General features: G+C 55.5%; 1 protein-coding gene across 3 annotated transcripts; it reads right to left on the reverse strand.

Annotated features, from left to right (window-relative positions):
* Positions 1–368: 368 nt before the first annotated feature.
* Frmd8 (FERM domain containing 8) lies at positions 369–20,922 on the reverse strand. Of its 3 annotated transcripts, none has more exons than XM_078045623.1 (11): positions 20,739–20,920; positions 20,338–20,422; positions 18,512–18,679; positions 14,577–14,678; positions 14,223–14,281; positions 13,946–14,112; positions 10,734–10,961; positions 9,148–9,271; positions 8,183–8,326; positions 4,103–4,307; positions 369–2,093 (listed from the first exon to the last, which is right to left on the reverse strand). In XM_078045623.1, exons 2-11 carry the CDS (start codon positions 20,420–20,422, stop codon positions 1,975–1,977), a joined length of 1,401 nt encoding a protein of 466 aa, XP_077901749.1. In that variant the 5' UTR covers positions 20,739–20,920; the 3' UTR covers positions 369–1,974. The 3 variants fall into 3 exon arrangements, with proteins under 3 accessions (XP_077901749.1, XP_077901751.1, XP_077901750.1); XM_078045625.1 differs by lacking the exon at positions 369–2,093 and adding an exon at positions 4,574–4,617 and having other exon boundaries at positions 4,164–4,307; positions 20,739–20,922; XM_078045624.1 differs by lacking the exons at positions 369–2,093; positions 4,103–4,307 and adding an exon at positions 6,240–6,962 and having other exon boundaries at positions 20,739–20,922.
* Positions 20,923–21,159: the final 237 nt, after the last annotated feature.

Consider the following 21,159-nt stretch of genomic DNA (forward strand, 5'->3'; position numbering starts at 1 on the left):
GGACCCCTCCCTGTTGGAGAAGCCTGTGTCAAGGCCTGTGTCACTGCTGGGCAGACCCCTGCAAGGCCCACTGTGCTCCAGGGTGGGTGTGACACTGTCCCTGCCCTCCAAACTGGGTGCTGCTAACAGGATCTGAGGGGAACAAATGGCCTCTGGCTAGGCCCAGGGTACAAGGAGCCCAAGGCAGGGTATGGGACTCTGCAGAGCCCACCTGAGTCACCCTTCCCTGGGGGCGCCAGTGGACCACCAGGGCTGGTGGGGCGGCCCTGAGGGCTTGACACACACTTAGTAAAAACCAAACAGGCAGCGAGTAATCAAATCCCAGGCTGCAATAACACACCCTCAGTATTTCATAAACCACTCCAAAGTTTGCTAGAAATGGGTTTATTAATACGTCACATGATACAAAAGAATGAGGACATTCGGAGGACATTTAGTAGAATACTGCTTTGTCCCAAAGGGCAAGCAGAGAAGGTTAAGGCACAATGGATGCTTAGGAAGTGAGAAAGGCTGAGGGAAACATGCAGTGTTTGCACCTGGATGCACACCGGCCACGCCCCTCGGCCATCAGATAAGAATACAGTGCAGTGACAGTCAGTGGGTCCCAAGTGACCAGAGGGCTGGAGCTGAGGGACAGCTGGCAGCTCCAAGAGGTCACATGACTCCAGGAGGGGCAGCAGGACACAGCAGCTCATACTGTCCCACAGCCGGGACACCCCAACAGGCTGAAGAAGCCTCCCGGGCCTCCTCTTTCCACTTATTCACTATGACAATAATGTCCCTGCTGTGGGAGGCAGAACCGCCTTGAAACATCTGGGGCCTCACAAGCTACCAAGGGAGGTGAGCGGATCTCATTTTTGTAGCACGAGAGGTGTGCACTTCCTCGCTGTCCCCCGGGAAGGGACTGCAGAGCAAGCCCTGTGCCACCCAGGCCTGCTCTCCTGGCACTGAGAGCCACAGACCACAGACAAGCCCAAGGGCCCGGAAAGCCCTCCCTCTAGAGCCTGGCTCCTCCCATCACAAAGCCACTGTTGCCAGGAGGACAAAACCGGGACAGCAGGCAGCACCTGTATCCAAGTCCCCTTGTCAACGTCCTTGGAGGGGAAGAGACCAGCTAGCAGGTCTCCTGTAGGGACTGTCCCCCAGGGAACCCCAGCACTGCTAAAGGCACTCTCAGCTCTGAGGAGCAGAGGGCGCCTCCCGGTGCCTTCAAGGTTCACAGGCTTCACCAAAGCAGGGGAGGGGGAACCCACCTGCCGCAGACGCCTGGCCCCGGGGTGGGGGAACAGCCTGGGCCTAGGAGAGTGACAGAGGGCTTTCAGGAGATGTTCCCAGTGTGGAGTGTGGGTCTGGGGGGCTTGCTGGACAAGCCAGCCACTTCCCAGCAGTGACATTAAAGACTTAGTATCCTGTGTGCCCACAGGGTCACCTGAGTGCAGAGGGCACCCTGCCAGTCCCATTCAGCCAGGCAGGGGTGCCAGGGGGACCTCGCCTTCTTTGGCATGGTCCAGTCCCAGGAGGCCCTCCCACTTCCTCGGAGTGCCAGCCCACCCTTGGTGTGGGTGGAATGCCGCAGAAGGAATGCCAGACATGCTCACCCAAGTCCAGGGGAAAACCTGCAGGTCCAGCCCTGATCCTCGGCCCTCAAAGCTGCCAGCAGTACTTTCAGAGTGGAAAACACTGTCCACCTTGAGATGGGCATGAAGGTGTGTCTGGGGTATGAGGGGGCAGCTGGGGCCCCATCAGGTGGTCCTGAGACAGCAGCTGAGCCCAGAGTCCAGGCAAGGGAGGGCAGGTTGTCATAGGGACCCGAGGAGGCCGCTGGCCAGCGCTGCAGTCCAGTATGATCCCAGGCACAGAAACCACCTCTCCACGGTCTGGCACATCAGGCCCTGAATGGCCAAGGCGGCTTCTACCATATGCTCAGCTCTGGAGACGACGCGGCCTGGCCCTGGCCTGGGAGGACGGCTGCCCTCAGCCCTGCTCCAGGCTGTCGGTGGGCTGCACCACGGTGTAGCTGCCCTGGCTCGTGGAGAGCTGCCGGCTGAAGAAGGACGTGGTGCGCCTCGGCTTCACCCGCTTGATGCCCCTGCCTACGGGGAAGCCAGAGGCACGTGCTGAGGCCCCAGGAAGCCGTGTCTGTCTCCAGTGGACGGCTCTCCTGGGGCCTGTCTGGACTGAGCACCCACTTTAGGCCCATCCACCCTCCAGCTCTACCACAGGTAACAGGATGCGGGGGGACACGTGGCTCCAAATCCCAGGCAGTGGCCCTGTGCTTTATCATGGGCCAGCAGAGCTGTCCGAGGAACCTGCCCTAAACCTTTTCAACTGACCAAAGAAGCCAAATTCCTGCCACAGACACAAGTGACTAAAGGCAAACCCAGGAAACAAAGAATTCTCTCAAGTTACTGACGTCAGGCTAGGCGATCAAGGTCGACGGCTAGCCGCACGCAGACCGTGGGCACCTCTGACAGCGATACAGACGGCACTGGCCTCTGTGGTCTTCCTCCCCTGGAACTCAGGAGCCCAGGCGACAGACCAACCCCAGCCCGGGCTTTCTACCAAAGACTCAACTGATATGACACAGGCGGGGTCACCAAATAAGGAAAGTCTGAGAAACTGTCACAGCCAAGAGAAGCCTAAGGAGGTGGGACAACTAATTGTGATGTCTCTTGGCTAGGACCCTGGGACAGAAGGCCATTAGGCAAAAACCAAGGAAATCAGAACGAAGTGTGAGCTTCCGTTAACAATAACATCAAAATCTAGTTGTTACACGTCCCCTATTCGCGTAAGATGTTCACTGTGTTGTCTTTGCAGGGCTGGAGTCAGAGCCCAGGGTCCACTGATCAAGACGTTAAAAAAAAAAAAGCAACAGAACAAAAATGGGCAAAAGAAATGAACAGTCATTCATGAAGGGAATATACATGTGTACAGGTGCATGAAAATGCTCCGATTTCACCGGTGCTCGGACACCAAGATTCTCTCCAAGGCAGACATGGCCAGTGTGGGTGAAGGTGGAGAGGGCTGTTGTCTCTGATGGCAGGGCACGGATGGTCCCAGCCTCTCAGGAAGGTGGCAGGTATCCAAAGTCTTACCCTGCACACCCTCGGACCCAGGAAGTCTACTCCCAGGAATTTACTCTTAGGAGACAGTTCAGAATCCAAGGAAGAAATCAGTTATAGGTAAGTTGTCTATGACAACCGACTTGGAAATAAGACCGAAATAACATGCTTGTTGGTTAAAAAAAAAAAAAAATTTTTTCTGGTGCTGAGGATTGAACCTAGGGTACTCTGCCACTGAGCTATGTCCCCAGCCCTTTTAATTTTATTTTGGGACAGGGTCTCCCTAAGTTGCTGAAGCTGGCCTCCTGCCTCCTAAAATGCTGGGATTAAGGTGTGCACCACTATGCCTGGCTTCACATTAAAAAATTTAAATGCACTGGGCATGGTGATGCACACCTGAAATCCCAGCAACTCAGGAGGCTGAGGCAGGATGATCCGAGTTCAAAGCTGCTTCAGCAACTTAGCACGGCCCTAAGCAACTTAGAACTTTTCTCAAAAAATAAAACGAGGGGGGCTGGGATTGTGGCTCAGCGGTAGAGTGCTCACCTAGCAACACACGGGACCTAGGTTCGATTCTCAGCACCACATAAAAATAAAGGCATTGTGTTGTGTCCATCTACAAAAAAGATTCTCTCTCTAAATAAATAAATAAATAAAATAAAACAAGGGCTGGGATTGGTCATGGTGGTGCCCACCTATAATCCCAGTGGCTGGGGAGGCTGAGTCAGGAGGATCCCAAGTTCAAAGCCAGCCTTAGCAATAGTAGTATGCTAAGCAACTCAGTGAGACCCTGTCTCTAAAAGAAAAATACAAAATAGGGCTGGGGATGTGGCTCAGTGGTCGAGTGCCTGAGTTCAATCCCAGTAACAAAAAAAAAAAAAAAGAAAGAAAGAAAGAAAGAAATTTAAATGCTACCAAGATGTACAAAGAACCTAGGTGTGGCAGTGCATGCAGGCTAACCCATGGCTCCAGAGCCTTCCACCCACGGAGTCCCTGGGGCATGCGTGAGTGTGCGTGCATGGATGCGATGGGTGGCTCACCGTCCTCCACGTAGTCAATGGTGGAGAGATGCTGGATCCGGCTGCACACCACGCTGCCCTGTCTCCGCAGTTTGGGGCGCTGAGTGGGAGGTGGTGAGGGCCCCTCGGCCGAGCGGGGACCGGATGAGCTCTCCTGGGGAGCAGCGGGCTCTGAGGCCAGGTTCAGCTCGATGCAGTACTCAATGAGGCCACTCATCAGCTCGGCCTGGGAGAGGAGCAGGGCCAGCGTGAGGCCTGTGGCCCAGCCTTGCCATGGCCATGGCTAAGTGACATCAGATATACAGACCCAAGGCCCTGCCCTCTTGGAGGGTGGGGGCAGTGGCGAGGAGGTGGGAGGACTTAGGAACCACACTATTCCCAAGGCAGGAAGGAGGGCTGCAGTGGGGGCTCTGGGGACCAGGGGGCAGGAGAGGTGTCCCACATGAAGACTCCAGAGGTGAGGCCAGGTGCACTGGGCATGGTGACACACACCTGTAATCCCAGTGACTCAGGAGGCTGAGGCAGGGTCCCCTGGTCTGGGAGGTGATGTGGAAAAGAAAGAACGTTCCAGTCAGAAGGCGCAGCCTGGGAAGGCTGCCTGTGTGGGCTGGAGCAGGAGGAGAAGCCCGGCTGGGCTTCCAGAAACTCAGCAGCTCCAGAGAGGGTGAGGAAGGGAGGGGGCACTCGGCTACAGAAAGCCACTGTGTGCTGGCTGGGAGCACCTGCAGGCCTGGGGAAGTGGGGTGTTGTCACTGGTGGGGGTGGCTCCCTCTGAGCACATTCTTCAAAAGTGACATCTTCTAATAGATTTGAAAACAGAATGCACACTGACATAAAAGGTGAGGTAGCCAGATGTCTGCGGCCATAGCTGGGCACAATACAGAGACCTCGGTTTCTCAGGGTGTCACAGACAGAAGGCTGTCCAAGGGTGGTACCCTTCTGAGCATCTACTGTGAGCCAGGTGTTGCTGCAGGGACTGGGAAATGGTCGGGGGAGTCAAGCTCTTGTGCTTCCGAGGAGAGGCCCCCAGGACCAAGAACTGATTGTGGAGATGGGCTGGGTACCTGCTGGTAGCCCCTGTACTGGTCCAGCCCAACTATCCCCAGTGTGGCCTGAGGCCTCAGCAACAGCACAGCGTGCCCTCGGGAGGAGTGGGAGAGTGGGCAGTTCCCTGGCCCCAGAGGAAGAGCAGCAGCTGAGGCCGAGTTTCCGTACTGCCCTCTGGGCATGTCCACAGGGGCCTTCTTCTCTCACTGTCCAAGAGTGGGCAGTGGGCTTGTGCACAGGTGGCAGCTGGGGGGGACAGTCCTACCTGAACTGCAAACACAATGAGGAGCACCCTAAGCTCCTTGGAACAAGAGCTGAGGCAGAGCTTAATGCTTGGGGGGTCACAATGCAACCCCCATTCACAACACCCCTTCACAGAACTGCACTCTCCGGGCCCTGGGATGACCAGCATGCCAGGCTCCTCGGCCCCATGAAGGGGCTAGGAGGAGCCTAGAGCTAAGGCCGCCCTCACATTGGGCAAAACCAGGCCTTCCCACAGACCAGGGCAGGCTGGGATGTCCGCTCAGTCTGTGAACGCCAGGCAGGACAAACGCCAGGCAGACAAATCAGAAGGTGACAACTCTGTCCCCATTCACAAACAATATAATGGCCTGCAGGAAAACTACCAGACTAGGTGAGTGAGCTGAACAAGGCTGCAGAATACATGGCTGCCATCCATGTGCCGCAGCGAATGACTGGAAATCAAAATGTCAAGAGTACCACCAGACACAGAGCAGAGGGCAAAAAAACGGAAAAGAAAAGGGCATAAAGCTAACAAAATGCTAATGAAAGAAACCAAAGACAATTAAATGGAGGAGACACAGAAATTAGTGGGGGCTGGGGGTGTGGCTCAGTGGTACAGCACTTGCCTAGCACACATGAGGCCCAGGGTTCCATCCTCAGAACCCCCCCCCACCCCAAAGTAGAAATGAGTGGACTGAAGCCAGTCAGTTATCTCCAAAGTTGTCAATGCAATCTTAATCAAAATCCAGGTGGTGCCCAGCTACTTGAGAGACTGGGGCAGGAGGATCCCAAGTTCAAGGCAACTTACTAAGATCCCGTTTAAAAATAAGAATTAAAAGAACTAGAGATGTAGCTCATTGGTAGACTCTTGGGATCAATTCCCAGTACCAAAAAACAAAAACAAATCCCAGGTAGTGTATTCTTGGGCTGGGGGCGGACAGGAGAAGGGTAGAAATCAGCCTGCTGATTCTAAAATTCATATGGAGGGCTGGGGCCATGGCTCAGTGGTAGAGCGCTTGCCTAGCATGTGTGAGGCCCTGGGTACAATCCTCAACACCACATAACACAAAAATAAAACAAAATAAAGACATTCTGTCTATTTACAACAAATTTGTGTGTGTGTGTATGTGTGTGTGTGTGTGTGTGTGTGGTGCTGGGGATTGAACCAAGCACCTTTTGCGTGTGAGGCAAGCACTCTACCAACTGAGCTATACCCCAACCCCCAATTTAAAAATAAATAAATAGGCTGGGGTTGTGGCTCAGCGGTAGAGCACTCACCTAGCACATGCGAGGCACTGGGTTTGATCCTCAGCACCATATATAAGTAAATAAATAAAGATCAAGCAACAACTAAAAAAATAAAATAAATAAAATAAAATTCATATTGAAATTGCAAAGGAACTAAAATAGCCAAAATAAATTTGTTTTCGTACTGGGGATTAAACACAGGAGTGCTTGACCGCTGAACTGCATCCCTAGTCCTTTTAATTTATTTTTTTGAGACAGGGTCTTGCCGAGGTGTGATCCTCCCGCCTCAGCGTTCCAAGTTGGTGATTACAGGTGTACACCACCATGGCTGGTCCCAAAACAACTTTGAAAAAGCAAAAACAAACAAATCAAAGTTCTAAAATTTCAAGACTTAACTGTAGGTTGAGCATGATTTTGTGAAAATCTGAAATCCATTAACTTGTTTTCTTGTACCTGGGAACACGGGGGTGCCTAGCCACTGAGCCACATCCCCAGCTCTTTTTTTATTTTCAGATAGGGTCTCACTAGGTAACTTCGGGCCTTGTTAAATTGCTAATACTGGCTTTGAACTTGTAATCCTCTTGTCTCAGCCTCCCAAACTGCAGAGATTACAGGCATGTGGCACTGAACCCACTCTAGGAGGTTCTAAAGTTATTCGTGTTTATCACACAACCCAGAAATCTCACTCCCAGGTTTTTATACAAAAGGAGACCTATGCCCACATAAAAACCTATACATAAATGTTTGGAGCAGCTTTACCAATAAAAGCAAAATATGGGAACCCAAATCTCCCCAGTGGGTAAGAGGGTGAACTGCTGTACGTTGGACAATGGAAACCCACTTGAGAATAAGGGGAATGAACCGGGGCTGGGCAGTGTTAGGGTGCTTGCTTGCCTAGCATGGCTGGAGGTACTGGGTTCCATCCCAGCACCACCCCCTCCCCCAAAGAGAACCAAGTGTATGGAAGAGCCTCAGAATCATGCTCCTCAGTGCAGAGAACCAGCCTCGGAAGGCTGCATCCGTTACACTGAAGGGTGGAGCACAACTGGTTGACCCATCCACCGTGTTGGGACACTGGTTGTTTCCCACCTCTTGGTAAGACCTACGATGCCACCTGCGGGAGAGGACATGTGCTTTTAAAGATGGGAGTCCCTGAACTCGTCTATGTGCCAAGAGAGGAGAGGAGGAGCAAGAACAACCCTTCAAGGGCTCCGACAAACAGGGTGGGAGGAGGCGCAGGGGAATGGAGGTTGGGGCCAAAGGTTCGCTGGGTACATGGACAGGCCACATACAGAAGCTCACTGAAGGCTGAACCTTAATGTCTGTGCTCCTCATCTGAGACCTGGAGTAGCCACAGCGCTGACCTCATGGGGCCTTGAGCACAGAAGGAGATGGTGCAGCTGCTCATGCGGAACTGCAAAAGCCTCGAGGAACAGCTGCTCCAAGGGCAGCTGCCACTGCCACCATCTCGGGCTGCGAGAGCTGCAGGGCAGTCCTCCCTGCCAGCCCCGGCCCAGCAGAGCCCGCCCTGCGGGGTGACACCACTACATGCTCCCCACTTACCTGCTTGGAGTAGATCCTGAGCAGCTTGTTGACAGGCACACCCTCACTGTCCCCATCGAACTCCAGCCACAACACAGGCTCCTCCTCCTCCGGGGAGGTGTGGTCCCAGGACAGCTCCTGGAAGCTGAGGCCCAGCAGGACGTGCTGGGGGGGGAGCGAGGCTTGCTCACCTGGCAGTGGCCACCCCACCCTGTCCCACTCAGCCTCAGCTGGGAGGGGACTCCTGCTGGGGTGTCTGTCTCTCTGGGTTGTCTAAATTCCTCCATGTGTTTCTCTAAGGAGAGGAGCCGGCTTCCATCATGCTCCTGGGGGCTGGGGTCCAGGGAGGCCGAGAACCTTATTCCTCAGGCTCCCACTCGTGGGGCAAGGGCCCTGACTGCTGAGTCACCTCAGGGAGGAGGCAGTGGGACAGGGAGGTCTCTGTCATGAGACCAGCCAGCCAGGAAGGGCTGGAGTCCTTGCTGGGGACAAAGGGATGTCAGTCAAAACTCTTCAGCCAGTTTGGGAGGGTACTTGTGCCCAACTGCAGGGAAGCTGTCACTGCACAGGGAGAGCTGCTGGCACAGACGCCTACACTGGCAGACAAAGGCAAGCCAGCCACGACCAGGGAACAGCGGGCCTTGGGCCACCCCTGGGTCTTTTAGGGTCTTTCTGGAACGCCAGCAGCTGGACTCCACCACTGGCCAAGCAGAGCAGCCAGGCACCCTGACTTCCTAAGCTCAAAGGGAAGATCCCCACTGCAGCTTCCTCCCCGCTCTGGCCATGTGCAGTGCAGCCCAGTACCTGAGGCAGAAAAGCTGACCCAGAGCAGACCTGAGGAAGCAGGCCTCCAGAGACAAGCGGGAGGCACAGTCCACTCACTGTCATAGGCCCAGGGGAACTAGGAATGCCTGGGCAAGACCCTTACTCCCTTCTGACCCACAGAGGTGGCCTAAGGTCCCACCCCAGGGGACTGGAGGCTGTACCTTCTCCCTGCTGTCGATGACATGCACGCCTTCCAGACTGATGGCCACAGTTACGGACTTGCGTCCGCCCCGGTGTAAGAAGCCCTGGGCTGGCTTGTCAATCTCGCCATGGAAGAAGGCACACCTGGGGAGGAGACGGGGGTCAGCCGCTCCTTCCAGCACTTGGCACACTGGGGAGGACCGCTCTATGCTCTAAGATGGCTTAATCTGTTTGGGTTAAACAGAAGCCTGCCCTGGAGGAGGAAGACCTGAGCAGGGTGAGGGGAGGTTTCCTGGGGGTGGTGGCATATAAGCCAGCAGTGCAGGACATAAGGGACTGGGTGGCACAGGGCAGAAGAGACAGGAGAGAGCACGAACCCAGGAAGGGGGACAAAGCAAGCTGTTCTCAGGAATGGCTGGAGCCTGGGACTTGGCCTGGGGGTCAAGGCTAAGGTCATTAGAAGTAGCCACAGAGCCCTGCTGCCCACTGTCCAGGACAAAGATGCTTGAGCAGCAAGGACCTGCTGGGACAAGAGAGAAGGTGAAGGCTGCCCCGGGAACAACTTTCTAGGCTTAAGACTGAGAAGCAGGTGGGGATTGTGGCTCAGCCACAGAGCGCTAGCCTAGCATGTGGGAGGCCATGGGTTCGATGCTCAGCACCACATATAAATAATAAATAATAAAAAGGATATTGTATCCAACTAAAAAATAAATATTAAGAAAAAAAAAGACTTGAGAAGGGGTGTTAGTGCTAGGGATGTGATTGAGTCATAAAGAGCCTCAGGGTTCAATCCCCAGTACCTAAAAAGTAAAGTGTAGCTCAGTAGTAGAGCTAATAGAGTGCTTGCCTAGCTAGCATGCACAAGGCCCTGGGTTCCATCCCCAACACACAGTGGGAGGGAAAAAAAAAAAACAAAAAAACAACTGTGGAAGCCAGTGGCACTGGTTGCCAAGCCCTCCTCCCTCTCCCACCTGTCCCACCTCAGCTAGGCTGATGCCCATCACCAGCCTCAACAATGAGGGCGAGCCCAACAGTGCACGCGCACAGGACTCGAAGCTGCAGCCCTGCAGCATGCGGTGCTTGGTCTCTAGGGACCCTCCAGACCTGACTATATCTGTCTTAGGTTTCCGTCATTACCACTGGGCCTGTGCCAAGCCTGTGGGTCACTGCCACACCCTCCCCTACTTGCCTGGCTGCCATGCCTGCCTGCAGGTGACCCCCTCTCCCCCCTGCCTCGCACATGAGCTTCACTAGGCAGGGATCACAGAGCCTCTGGCTCGTGAGGTCCCTTCAGTGCAGAGTGCCCACCGTGCAGTATGCGCGGCAGCTATTTGTGATACATTGACCGGGTGAGCCAGAGAGCTGAGTGTGGGTGCTTGGCCAGGCCAGTGACTAAGTGTCCATGGCAGGTGGGAGGAGAGCCATCCAGGTGTCCTGGCCTGGGACAGGAGCAGGGAGCACAGGTACCCGGCTTAGGCCCAGCGCTCATGCCAACACCGCGCTTCACAGGAAGGAGGGAGCAGCTGGAGCTCCGGGGGCTCACGGGCAGCTGCCTGGACAAGCTTGCCGGGCTGTGAGCAGGGGCGCCAGGGCCGAGGCTGCTCACCCGTAGAAGGGCAGCTCGTGGCACTTGAGGAGGTAGGCACGGTAGTGGGAGGCCAGGGCGGCCTCCTGGCCGCTGTCGCTGCTGCTGACTGCTTCCTTCACCTGGCGGTAGGCGTTCAGCAAGCCCTGCTCGCCCGTCCCAGACTTGGCACTGCGGCCCCGGAAGGCAGCAAAGAAGCCGTGGCCCCGCTTGCAGAGATGGGCAGGGAGGAAGGAGTCCAGCTTCTCTCTGTGGAGGAAGGAAGTGGGTGCTGGTGGCCCTACCAGACGTGCCAAGGACTTCAGGGTGTGGGTGCCACACCCAGGGGAAAGAAAGGGCTTGGTTAGTGCCTGGTTGGGGACCCACAGGGCATATGTGCTCACCAGGGCTCTCCCCTGCCCTGGACATGGACCGCTAGAGGGAACCCCACTGTTCCATTTCAGCCAGGGCCTGCTGAGCCTGGCTCAATGGCCAACCCATCCTGGCCAGGAGGGGCCCCTGTCAAGTGCAGGTGGGGTACTCTCCCCTGTAAGAAAAACAGGATGACCAGAGGAAGTGACCTCCAAGCCAGACACTGGGTAAGAGGCCCAGGTAGGCACAGCCATGGCGGGGGGCAGATCTGCCCCTCCAAAGGGCAGGTTCTGGAGTTGGACCTGCCTCTGCCATGACCAGCTGCACAACTGGCAAGAGGTATCTTCCCTGCTTTGTGCTGCTTCATCTGCAGAATGAGGACGGTACTGCCACCAAGGGCACCAGTGATAGTTACCGCCACCCTAAACATGTAAGACTCCAGGCCCAGGCCCAGGATTGGAGTGGGAGCACCCCGAGGGCAGCCCAGGTCTCATCCACTCTGATCCTGCTCTTTCCTACTGCTCTAGGAGCCAGCCCACGTAGCCACGAGCAGAAGCCCTGGACACATGCCTGTCCCTTGAGTCCTGTCCCAGTCTGTGGCACCATTCACGCTGCGAAGATCCTCCACACGGCAGGCCCTGCCTGCTTCCCCCTCAGTACCAGCTCCCCACCCAGGAGACCCAAGGAAACACCACCAAGCTGGCAGAGGGGACAGATTCAGGGCCCACCAGGCCCATTCTCACCCCAGGAGAGGAGATACACTAGTGAGAGCACCGTGGTGTGCTAGGCTCTGTGGAGGGTGTCCCAGTGGGTCCTGCGAGGGGCTCGCTGACACGCAGGGTCAGGTGAGTACAGGAAGTTGGGAGGCACTGAGGTGTGCAGGAAGGGACAAAGGAAGGCTGGGACCCAAGAAGAGAGCCAGAGCAGGCCCTATCGGGAACCAGATCCACAGGAGGGTTTCAGAGCAATGTCTGTGTCACAAGGAAGGACGACTGGCATTTCTGAACTGGGAGCTTTTCTAACCAAAAACTTATGCAAGAGGCCTGATGCTTTCTTCTGCCAGATAAAGATGCCAAAACACCAGCCTAGAATCAGGTTCATGAACAACAGGGCGCCCCATCACACATGCAAAGCAGGAAAGGATCTCGACATAAATGCAGTTACTTCTGCATCTTAGGCCACCCAAGGATTCTGGGGGCCATGGATTGGCTGTTCCAATAAACTAAGGTCAGGGGCTGGGGATGTGGCTCAAGCGGTAGTGCGCTCGCCTGGCATGCGTGCGGCCCGGGTTCGATCCTCAGCACCACATACCAACAAAGATGTTGTGTCCGCCGAAAACTAAAAAATAAATATTAAAAAAAATTCTCTCTTTCAAATAAAATAAGGCCAGAACTCTTGGTCTACGAGGCTCCAGGGATCCATCTTCCCTATATACAAAAATGGACACAAATCCCAAAGAACATAGAAGGCTGGGGCGCGGGCATGGGCCCAGGCTGAGGTCAGTGCTAAAAGATCTCACTGTGCTGCCATCTTCACCAGAGCAGAGGGGTCTTGTTGAGGATTCTGGAGCCCCAAATACCCCAGGCCATGAGGGCAGGGGCAGATGCTCCAGAAGAAGGGCAGAGGGAAGGAACCTATGTTGGCTCAGGAGGCCCAGGCCCAGCAGGCATGAGGAGGGGACCCCAGAGGGCTGCTATGGACATTTTGTCACCTGTCCCCTTACACCCCTTCATTCAGGAACAGCTTCCACTTGCCATGAGAAAGCCTTTCTTGCTCTCAGCTCATGTGGTTTGTTGGGTTTGTGGTGGGACCCACGGAAGGACCTGGGCTGCTCATGTCATGATGCTTCCTTTGGGTGGACCTGGGACCAATTCACTAGTCACCAGAATGAGTCCAAGGGCTCTGGTCACACAAGGGAAGAGCAAGTTACCACTGGGCCCATGGCATGAGTGTGCCTGAGCTGGTAGGGGCAGGAGGATGAAGGCTAGGCAAGGAGAGTGAGAACGGGGCTGGGGCCCAGCTGAGCCCTGGCACTGAGCTCAGCCGAGGCTCCTTGACCATACTTGAATGTGACCTGAGCAAGGACTCAGGTGTGCCAACAGTTTGAGCTGGGTTTGTTGTCACTTACAAGAGGAACAGATGTGCCTACTGCAAGGGCCTGGGCCCCACAGCCACCAGCCTTGGACCAGCTCAGCTGACAGCCCTCCAGTTCAACTCAGACTGGGGTGGCCCTTGCTGGGCCCCAGTCATCAGCCCAGCACAGGGTCCCTGTCCTACACAACTCTCTCCTGCCTCATCCACTGTAACAGGGTAGTATCTCTAAACCTCAGTGGCATCCTCCGTGGAGGGGAGAGCGTGGCCTGGTGTGCTGCCAGGGCAGACTCAGTCCTTGTCCCCGCCCCCACCCCAAGGCCTGCATATCACATGGCAGAGGCAGCCCCAAGAAGGTTGGGAAGCACACAGCTGGCTGGATGAGTGTCTGGGGAAGGGGGTTCCATTCCTTGGGTTTGGAATTAAGCTGGACTGTTGCTGGCCACTGAAGAATCAGTATTGGTTAGTCCCTGGCTGTGACTTCAATGAACAAGGCCAGTTCCCTCCTGACTTCAGCCAGAGGCCAGCCTCCACCCTCACACTTTCCTAGGGCCTCTTGGGCTATGGAGTCTTCTTAGATAGCACTTCGCCCTGGTTTCCTCTGCCCAGATGAGGGAAAGGGGGTTCAGAGAGGTGGAACGACTCACCCAAGGCCACACAGTGAGCATGTGTGATAGGACTGAGGCCTCCAAACTCCAGGACTGTGCCCCACCTTGCAGGACCGATGACCACTCATAAGTGAGGGCAACTTCCCCTACCAGGTGCCCCTGCCTTGGGTCACCTGCCCTCACCTCAGGGTGCAGGCAGCAGGCTGGCCAGGCTGGTAGGGCCCAAGCTGCACACGGCACACCAGGGCGCCAAGCACCTCGCAGTCCTCCACATCACACGGATATCGAGCGGTCAGCACGTTGCCCTTGGCCTCCTCATACAGCAGCCGCAGGACCTCGGCATCGTGAATCTGTGGGCCAGTGTGGCAGAGGACTGCTCAGCCAGCTGGGGCAAGGCATGAAGGGAGAAGGGGAGCTGGCACGGCCTGGTCTGGGTACTCTGCCAGGGCTCACGCCTCACCTGGAGCTCCCGCCGCTTTGGGAAGAACACGTTCCTTCGGAATTGCAGGGAAGGCTCATCTGGGGAGGGAAGCAGTGTCACTGGCCAGCCACCCTGCTCCGCCCAGCACTGCCCTTCCCTGTGGCTGGCTCAGGCCCAGCTCCAAAACTCACCCACTTTGACTACGAAACCCTCATGCCAAGGGCCCCGAGAGAACTACACAGTTCACCGCCTCGCCTGATAAGCGTCCCAGCTGCCCTTATTCAGCCTCCCCTAGGCACCTGATCTCCCATCAGGAGTGGCTGCCCAAACCTGGGGGAGATGCAGGGCCTGCCTTCAGCTAGGGCAACTCCACCTGCCCAAAGCAGCACTGACCCATGGCCACATCGTCGTCTGGGGCGTCAGTGAAGCGCAGTAGCAGCTCGGGCCACTGGCGGCCCACCTTGTAGGGCTGGTGCTTGGGCTTCAGCTGCACTTCTGCAAGATGAGAGGAGAGGCACCCATGCAGCCTCAGGAGCAGGCTGATGGTGCCCACCCACCCCCGTCATAACTGCCCACTCACGGCAACAACAAGGACAGTCACATCTATCAGTAACTGAGTAGGTACAGAGTGTCCAGAACCAATTCAAGTGGTTCTTATGCATTTACCCTAATAACTCTATTGTCCATTTCATCCTCAGAGAAAACAGGGCTCAGAGAGGTTAAGCAACTTGTCCAGAGTCACAAAGAGTACTGGGCTTCAGAGACAGCCGACCCCTGCTCACTCCAGCCCCAGGCAGGCTGAGGTGGATGGAAGGGGCTGGGGGCGGCCATGCAGAGAGACCCAGAACTACCAGGAAGCAGACTCTGAGGCTGGAGATGAGGGCCCAAAGTTCAGAGAAGCTGCCTTCCCTGCCCTTGGCAAGGCCTGGGCCTCCCCACTGCCAGGCTCCACTTTCGCCTCCATGGCACACAAGGCGATGCCGCCCAGCTCCCTCCTGGCTCTCACCTCGCTACCTCCCTCGCCCCCTCCACTCTGCTCCTGCTACACAGGCCTTAAATCACGTGAACACTCCTAGCCTGATTGTCTTGGGGACAATCTGTACTTGCTGCTCTTCTTGCCTTGGATTCCTGTCTCCCAGATCTGTACATGACTGGACAACTCAGATCTTAGTTCAAGGTCATCTGCCCTGGACTCCTAACTCAGGCAGCATCTCCTCAAAACCTTCCATCTGTGCCCTCATCTGCCTGCCTTTCCAGCACTTTCCACCACCTGACAAGCTCTCACTGCCTCAGCCTGCTTTAGACTGAGTGACACGTGGATAGGAGTAGATCCTGTGCACACAGGGCCCCAACAAGGACTGGCACAATGACTGAACACTCACTCACAGCGCCTCAACCTCTGTGCTATCAGCCCCTCCGACCAGGAAACAAGCATCTTCAGCTCACAGACCAGAGTGTCACCTGGGGTGCTGCCCTTTGAGAGGTGTGAGGGATTCCAAGCTCACTCAGAGGTGAACTGAAGTGTCTGCTGAGGATGCAGGAGGGGGAGTAGCAAAACACCTGTCACTCACCTGCCCTCTATCGTCTACCCCACATGGCCTTCTTCTCCCCCTCCCCCTCTCCGCAGCCTAGTGCCAAGAGTCCTCATTTCCATTCTTTGGACCTTTTGGAACTTCCACCTGGACCCAGATCTCTCCTTTTTTCTTTTTTTCAGGTACTAGGGATTAAACCCAAGGGTACTCTTCCACTGAGCTACATCCCCAGGTTTTTGTTTTCTTAAAATTTTTAAAAAATATTTCTTAGTTGTAGATGGACACAATTTATTTGTCTTTATGCAGTGCTGAGGATCAAACCCAGTGGCTCACACATGCCTCACACATTGCCTAGCGCATGCTAGGCAAGCGCTCTACCACTGACCCACAACCCTAGCCCAACTTTCTTAAACTTTTGAGACGGAGTCTTGCTAAGTTGCCCAGGCTGGCCTCAAACTGGCAATCCTCTAGCCTCAGACTACCCAGTAGCTGGGATTACAGGTCATGCCACCACACCCAGCTCCAACCCTGATCCTGATCTCAAACAGGAGCCACAGCCTCTAAATTGGCCTCCGTCTCCAGGTTCTTCCATCTAACCCTCCATCCAGCTTCTCTAGTCCTTTCTTACCCCATCATTTCAGATCCAGATTCCCAGAGGCTCCACAGTCCTCATTTCCTGCTTAGATCCTTAGTTCCACCCATATGTCACCCCACACACACACTCCAAGCAAGAGAATATGCCTCAACAGCTGCGTTTTTCTCCCCTCCTGGAAGTGCTCCCTTGCCACCTTCCTGCCTGATCAGTCCCTCTTCCTGCTCTATCTGGAGACTCACAGGATGTCAGGGCTACGAGGGCATCAAGATCATTTTCAGAGGGATGGGGACTGCCAAAGCCAAAAGGAGTTAGTCAGGAGTAGAGTTCTGTTCTTCAAACTTCTCTACATTTTCAACTTGAAAGTACCAACTTTGAGTTCACTACGGGTAGGGACTCCATCATCCTGCTATACCCCCAGCATGTAGAACACTCCCCAGGCCAGAGTGCTTTGTGCCCTCTTATGGAATAAACAAAGTAACCCACTAGCTGGGGTCCACTGGTCACACTGCGGGAAGGGGAGACCTGGGGACAGGGACATCCTCCTGTCTTCACTACAGGTCCTGGAAGCTCAGAGGATCCCATTATCAGAAAAGGACTATGCTAACCCCATGGTTTCAGACTTCCAGATGGGCTTCTTGCCTGGAGGCTGTCACCTAAATAAGACTGACAGTCCCTGGAGCCCTGCCCTCATGCAACAACAGTGGCATCTAGGAGGCCAAATTCTACCAAAATGAGCAAGGGGGCTCCTATAGACGGTACCCCATCCCTGCCTTGCAGGAACTCTAGCCCTGGGGTCTCTGCTACTGTTTCACCAGTGTGCTGTGGGGGAGCTCAGAGGTTCTGGGGCCTGAGGCAAAGCTGAAGTGTAGCATTCACCCTCCAAAACCAGCCTGGGAACAAGGTGGGTGTTGACTCTGCAGTGGCCTCAGCCATCCTCCCCCTGGATGGGCCAGGCCACACAGGCAGCCCATTCAGTTCTTGCCACCGGGGAAAGGAATGTGATGAGGGAGGGGGTGAAGGAAGTGGAGAGGGGAGCAATCTGCCTGGCAGCAGCACTGGGAGCCTCCCAAGGCAGGCACGGGATACCCACTCAGGCTCACCACCCCCAGCTTTCCAAAGATCCAGCCAAGGGGCCCCAGTCCTGATCAGAAGCTCTGAGGGTGAAGGGGGGTAGCTGGGCTGGGTGTGGAATGGCCAGACACGGGTCAGCAGGAAGAGGGTAGGCGGCTGCCCTAGAGCAGCAGCTGTGCAGGAAGCTGGCGGGGGCGTGGGGGTGGGAGTGCTGGGAGCTCCCTTTCTTCTACTTAACTCACTGGGATGCTCCCTCTGGGGGACAGGCACAAACCCCAGTGGCCTCAGGAGAGGCGGTAGCCTGGGGCTGGACTCAGGCTATCCTGCTCACCCTCTCAGTGGGACTAGTCACCTCCCTACCCTGTTCCTCTATAACAAAGGGAATGTTCAAGGTCAGGAAACATGCCTGGTCCTGGCACCAATTTACTTTCCCAGATGATGACATGAGGCATTCTGTCCTGTGGCCTTCTTCCTGTCCAAGGTAGCAGGTCCAGGGACCCTATTCACCCAGGGACTCCTGGGTAAGGGTCTAGAGAGCCAATGCCCCCACTTCCACCCCACCCTGGGGTCCCAATATGAAAGGGCAGGATGTGCATAGCCATTGGGTCAGAAACCAGGCAGGGCTGAGACCCCTGTCCAGAGAAATCATGTACTTCCTCTTCCTGTCCTTTCCACCCTCGACAAAGGCCACACCATCACTGCAGCTGCTTCCTGGGTTACACCTCACTTTCCTCCCTAACCCCAAGGAACAGAACACAGTCCAGGGACCAGCACCTCCCTTCTGTTTTGGGAGACCGCGAATTCCTCACTGCAGAACAGGTCTAGGCCACAGGATGGGAAACTGTGCTCTCAGAGTGAGGCCTAGCTGTGGCACAAAAGGTGTGCTCAGTGAACAGGAAGCCCTTCCCTCCCTCCCCCAGAGTCCTGGTTCAGGCCTTTCCTCTGCCACCAGCCAAATAAAAGTGGGGATAAAGGAGTCAGGAGTCTCCCGAGGGCTCTGGATCCCCAAAGGGGTAGCTAGCTCCAGGACACACTCCTGATGTGTAGTAAGTAGCCAGAGGTTCCCAAAGCAGCACTAGTCAGTGCCCTTCCAACCCTCCTGCCCAGGGCTGCTCACCATCAAGACTTACCCAGCAGCGGGGAGACAAGCCAGAGTGCAAAGGCATCTTGGGCAATGTCTGGGAGCTGCAGGACTTCACGGACTGCCCGGTGCAGCTCGTGGGCACTGAGTGAGGGCAGGTTCTCCACAGCCAGGGGCACCACTGTGTCATCGGCCAGGTACACCAGTACATCAGCAGCTGTGATAGAAGCCAGGCAGGGTCAGCTAAGGCCCACAGCCTGGCTGACCAGGCACCCTTCACAATCCTACACCCCTTGGGGGTGACCCAGGCTACACTCCTGAAACAGAGCCTCAACAATCTTTCCAAAAGACCCTGTTAGGAGTGCTGCCTATCAGGACTTCCATGAGACCCTCAAACCACCCAGAAACCCAGCACTGGGGCCTTGATACCAGCCTTACCTCACCTTAACTTAGAGCTGGCCATGATAAACCCCTGCCTCCAGCTCTCTGGCAACCCCAAGCACTGCTGCATTTCTGCCCTGAAGAACATTCCACAGGTGAGGAACTATGCACATAAGCTGACCCCATCCTGAGGTCACACAGCAGTTAGCCTATGAGGCTGGGAGGAGGGATGGTGACCCACAGTTTCCCTTAGCCTGGACTAAAGAGAGAATGAGTCTTGCCTAGGAAGGGAATGAGGATTCCTAAGGCCACCCCAAGACAAAGAAAGTTCTATGTCTCTGCTTCCTCAGGACTCTTCAAGCCTCAGGGATCAGTACTGTGGCCTTTCAAGAAAGCCTTAAGCAGGCTAGGGAGCCACACCTGTAATCCCAGGGACTCAGGAGATTAAGGCAAGAGGATCTCAGGTCTAAGGCTAGCCTTACCCACTTAATGAGACCCTGTCTCAAAAACTAAAAAGGGCTGAGGATGTGGCTCGGTGGTAGAGTACCTCTGGGTTCAGCCTTCAGTGCTGCAAAAGGGGAGGGGGAAAAAAAAAAGCAGTCTAGGAAAGGACAACCCAAAGAGCTGAGCATTCCCTTGTTACAAGCTAGGGGATTTCCATCGGGAGCATAAAGCCAAAGAGAGACCCTTGGCAGGGTAGCAAGATTCAAATTCCCATCCCTGGAACCACAGGCAGCAAAGGAACACTGAGCTTGGAGGCCCACACCCCAGGGTTCCCGTGCTCTCTAGGGCTAACTGGCTGACTTTGGCTAGTCAGTTTGAATGTTGGCTGACCCATCTGCAAAAGCAGAGATAATATCCCTCCCTCAAAGACTAGCTGTGAACCAAATGAAGAAAGCCAGTGAAAGGGAAGGGCATACTTCAGAGTCAACTGTGAAGGTCCTTCTTGGATCCCCAGTCTCTTCTGTCTCTACAGCTACTTTGAGAGATCAAAAAAATCATCTCCTGGCACCTCCAACTTACAGGGAGGGAAAAAATTCAGCTCCAACTCACAGGGAGGGAAAACAGAGGCAAAGAAGAGAAGCTCAAGATCATGATCACCTGGAGGTTTCCAAAAGCCTGTGATTTGACCTCTCTAGGGCCTAATTTTCTCCCTATAAAAGGAAGATAATGACCCCTGCCTTTGGAAGGCTGTTTGTGAGAAAGAAAAGGAACAAAGAAAGTGAAGGTGTCACTTTTCATTCATGTGTTCCCACTCGAATTTCACAACCAGGTGAGACTTGCCTGTTCTATAAATGAGGAGAGCAGGAATTCAAGGACAGTACCAACTGGATCACTAAGCTAGTCACAAAGCCCAGGTGCTCTGCCTCTGGCTTGTTTAAGTTTGCCACATCTCATAAACACCTGATATCTTAAAACATAAGATTAGTAAAAAGACAAGGCAGAGCCACATCTCCTGGAGGGTGCAGAGAGAGGAGCAGAGCAAGGACCCACCTCGGGCTCCCACTGAAGACACGCTGCTCCGGTGGGACCTCTCAGCTGGGCCAGGCTGACCAGCATTGCCTTCTGGCCCGTCCATCTGCAAAGGGAAAGAGAAGCAGCAGTTACTGGGGGGCCAGAGGTGGGAGAAATGAGGGTCTCCTTTAGCTCTTCACGAGTAAGAGAAGGGGTCTTAGCCTGGGTCTACAAGGCTGAACAACCTGCCTGGCAGAGACCAACTGTGCAGGCTGGAGGTGGACCGTGCCCTTCGGCTGACTGGAGATCGGGACTGGTGAAAGGGGTCAAGGCAGTGACAGGGGCGGAGGGTCGAAATTCGCTAGCCAGAATGTCCAGGCAGGGCACCGCGAGCCCCAAGCCGGGGCGGGGGCCCAGGCAGGGAGTGGCCGCGCTCTCACCTCGAAGGGTCGCAGAGCCCGCAGCCTCAGGCCAGGATTCAGCACTGACTCTGGCTCCCAGCTCCGGCTCCAGGACCCCCTAAGCCTACCACCGCTCGGTATCCGGGCTGCTGCAGGCGTTCCCGCCCCTGGGGCTGCGACTCGGAAGCGGCGGTAGGAGGAAGCGCCGCAGTCAGACTCCGCCTCCCCGGCCGCGGGAGCCAATCGGAGCCTGAGGCCGCTGCGCATGCTCTCTGCTGGCGCCAGAGGGACCACGCCCCACGGGCCGCGCATGCCCAGATTCCCCAGGGGTCCCGCCACGCCCCTGGGTGGGTCACGCCCCTGGCGTGGCCGCGACTTGAACCGGCAGGGTCGGCGACCCGAGTGACACAGGTCCAGTTTCTCTACCCGCAGTCTCAGACCATTGATCTGCTGTAGGGTG

The sequence above is a fragment of the Ictidomys tridecemlineatus genome, chromosome 4 (assembly GCF_052094955.1).
Source record: "Ictidomys tridecemlineatus isolate mIctTri1 chromosome 4, mIctTri1.hap1, whole genome shotgun sequence".
NCBI classification, from domain to species: domain Eukaryota; kingdom Metazoa; phylum Chordata; class Mammalia; order Rodentia; family Sciuridae; genus Ictidomys; species Ictidomys tridecemlineatus.

Excerpts from the sequence above, each read along its gene's own strand:
- Frmd8 (XM_078045623.1), bottom strand. The coding sequence starts at position 20,422 with ATGGACGGGCCAGAAGGCAATGCTGGTCAGCCTGGCCCAGCTGAGAGG. Across the intron at positions 14,113-14,222 it reads CAAAGCGGCGGGAGCTCCAG|ATTCACGATGCCGAGGTCCT; the intron begins GTGAGGCGTGAG and ends ACTGGCCCACAG. Across the intron at positions 2,094-4,102 it reads CATTGACTACGTGGAGGACG|GCAGGGGCATCAAGCGGGTG; the intron begins GTGAGCCACCCA and ends GCTTCCCCGTAG.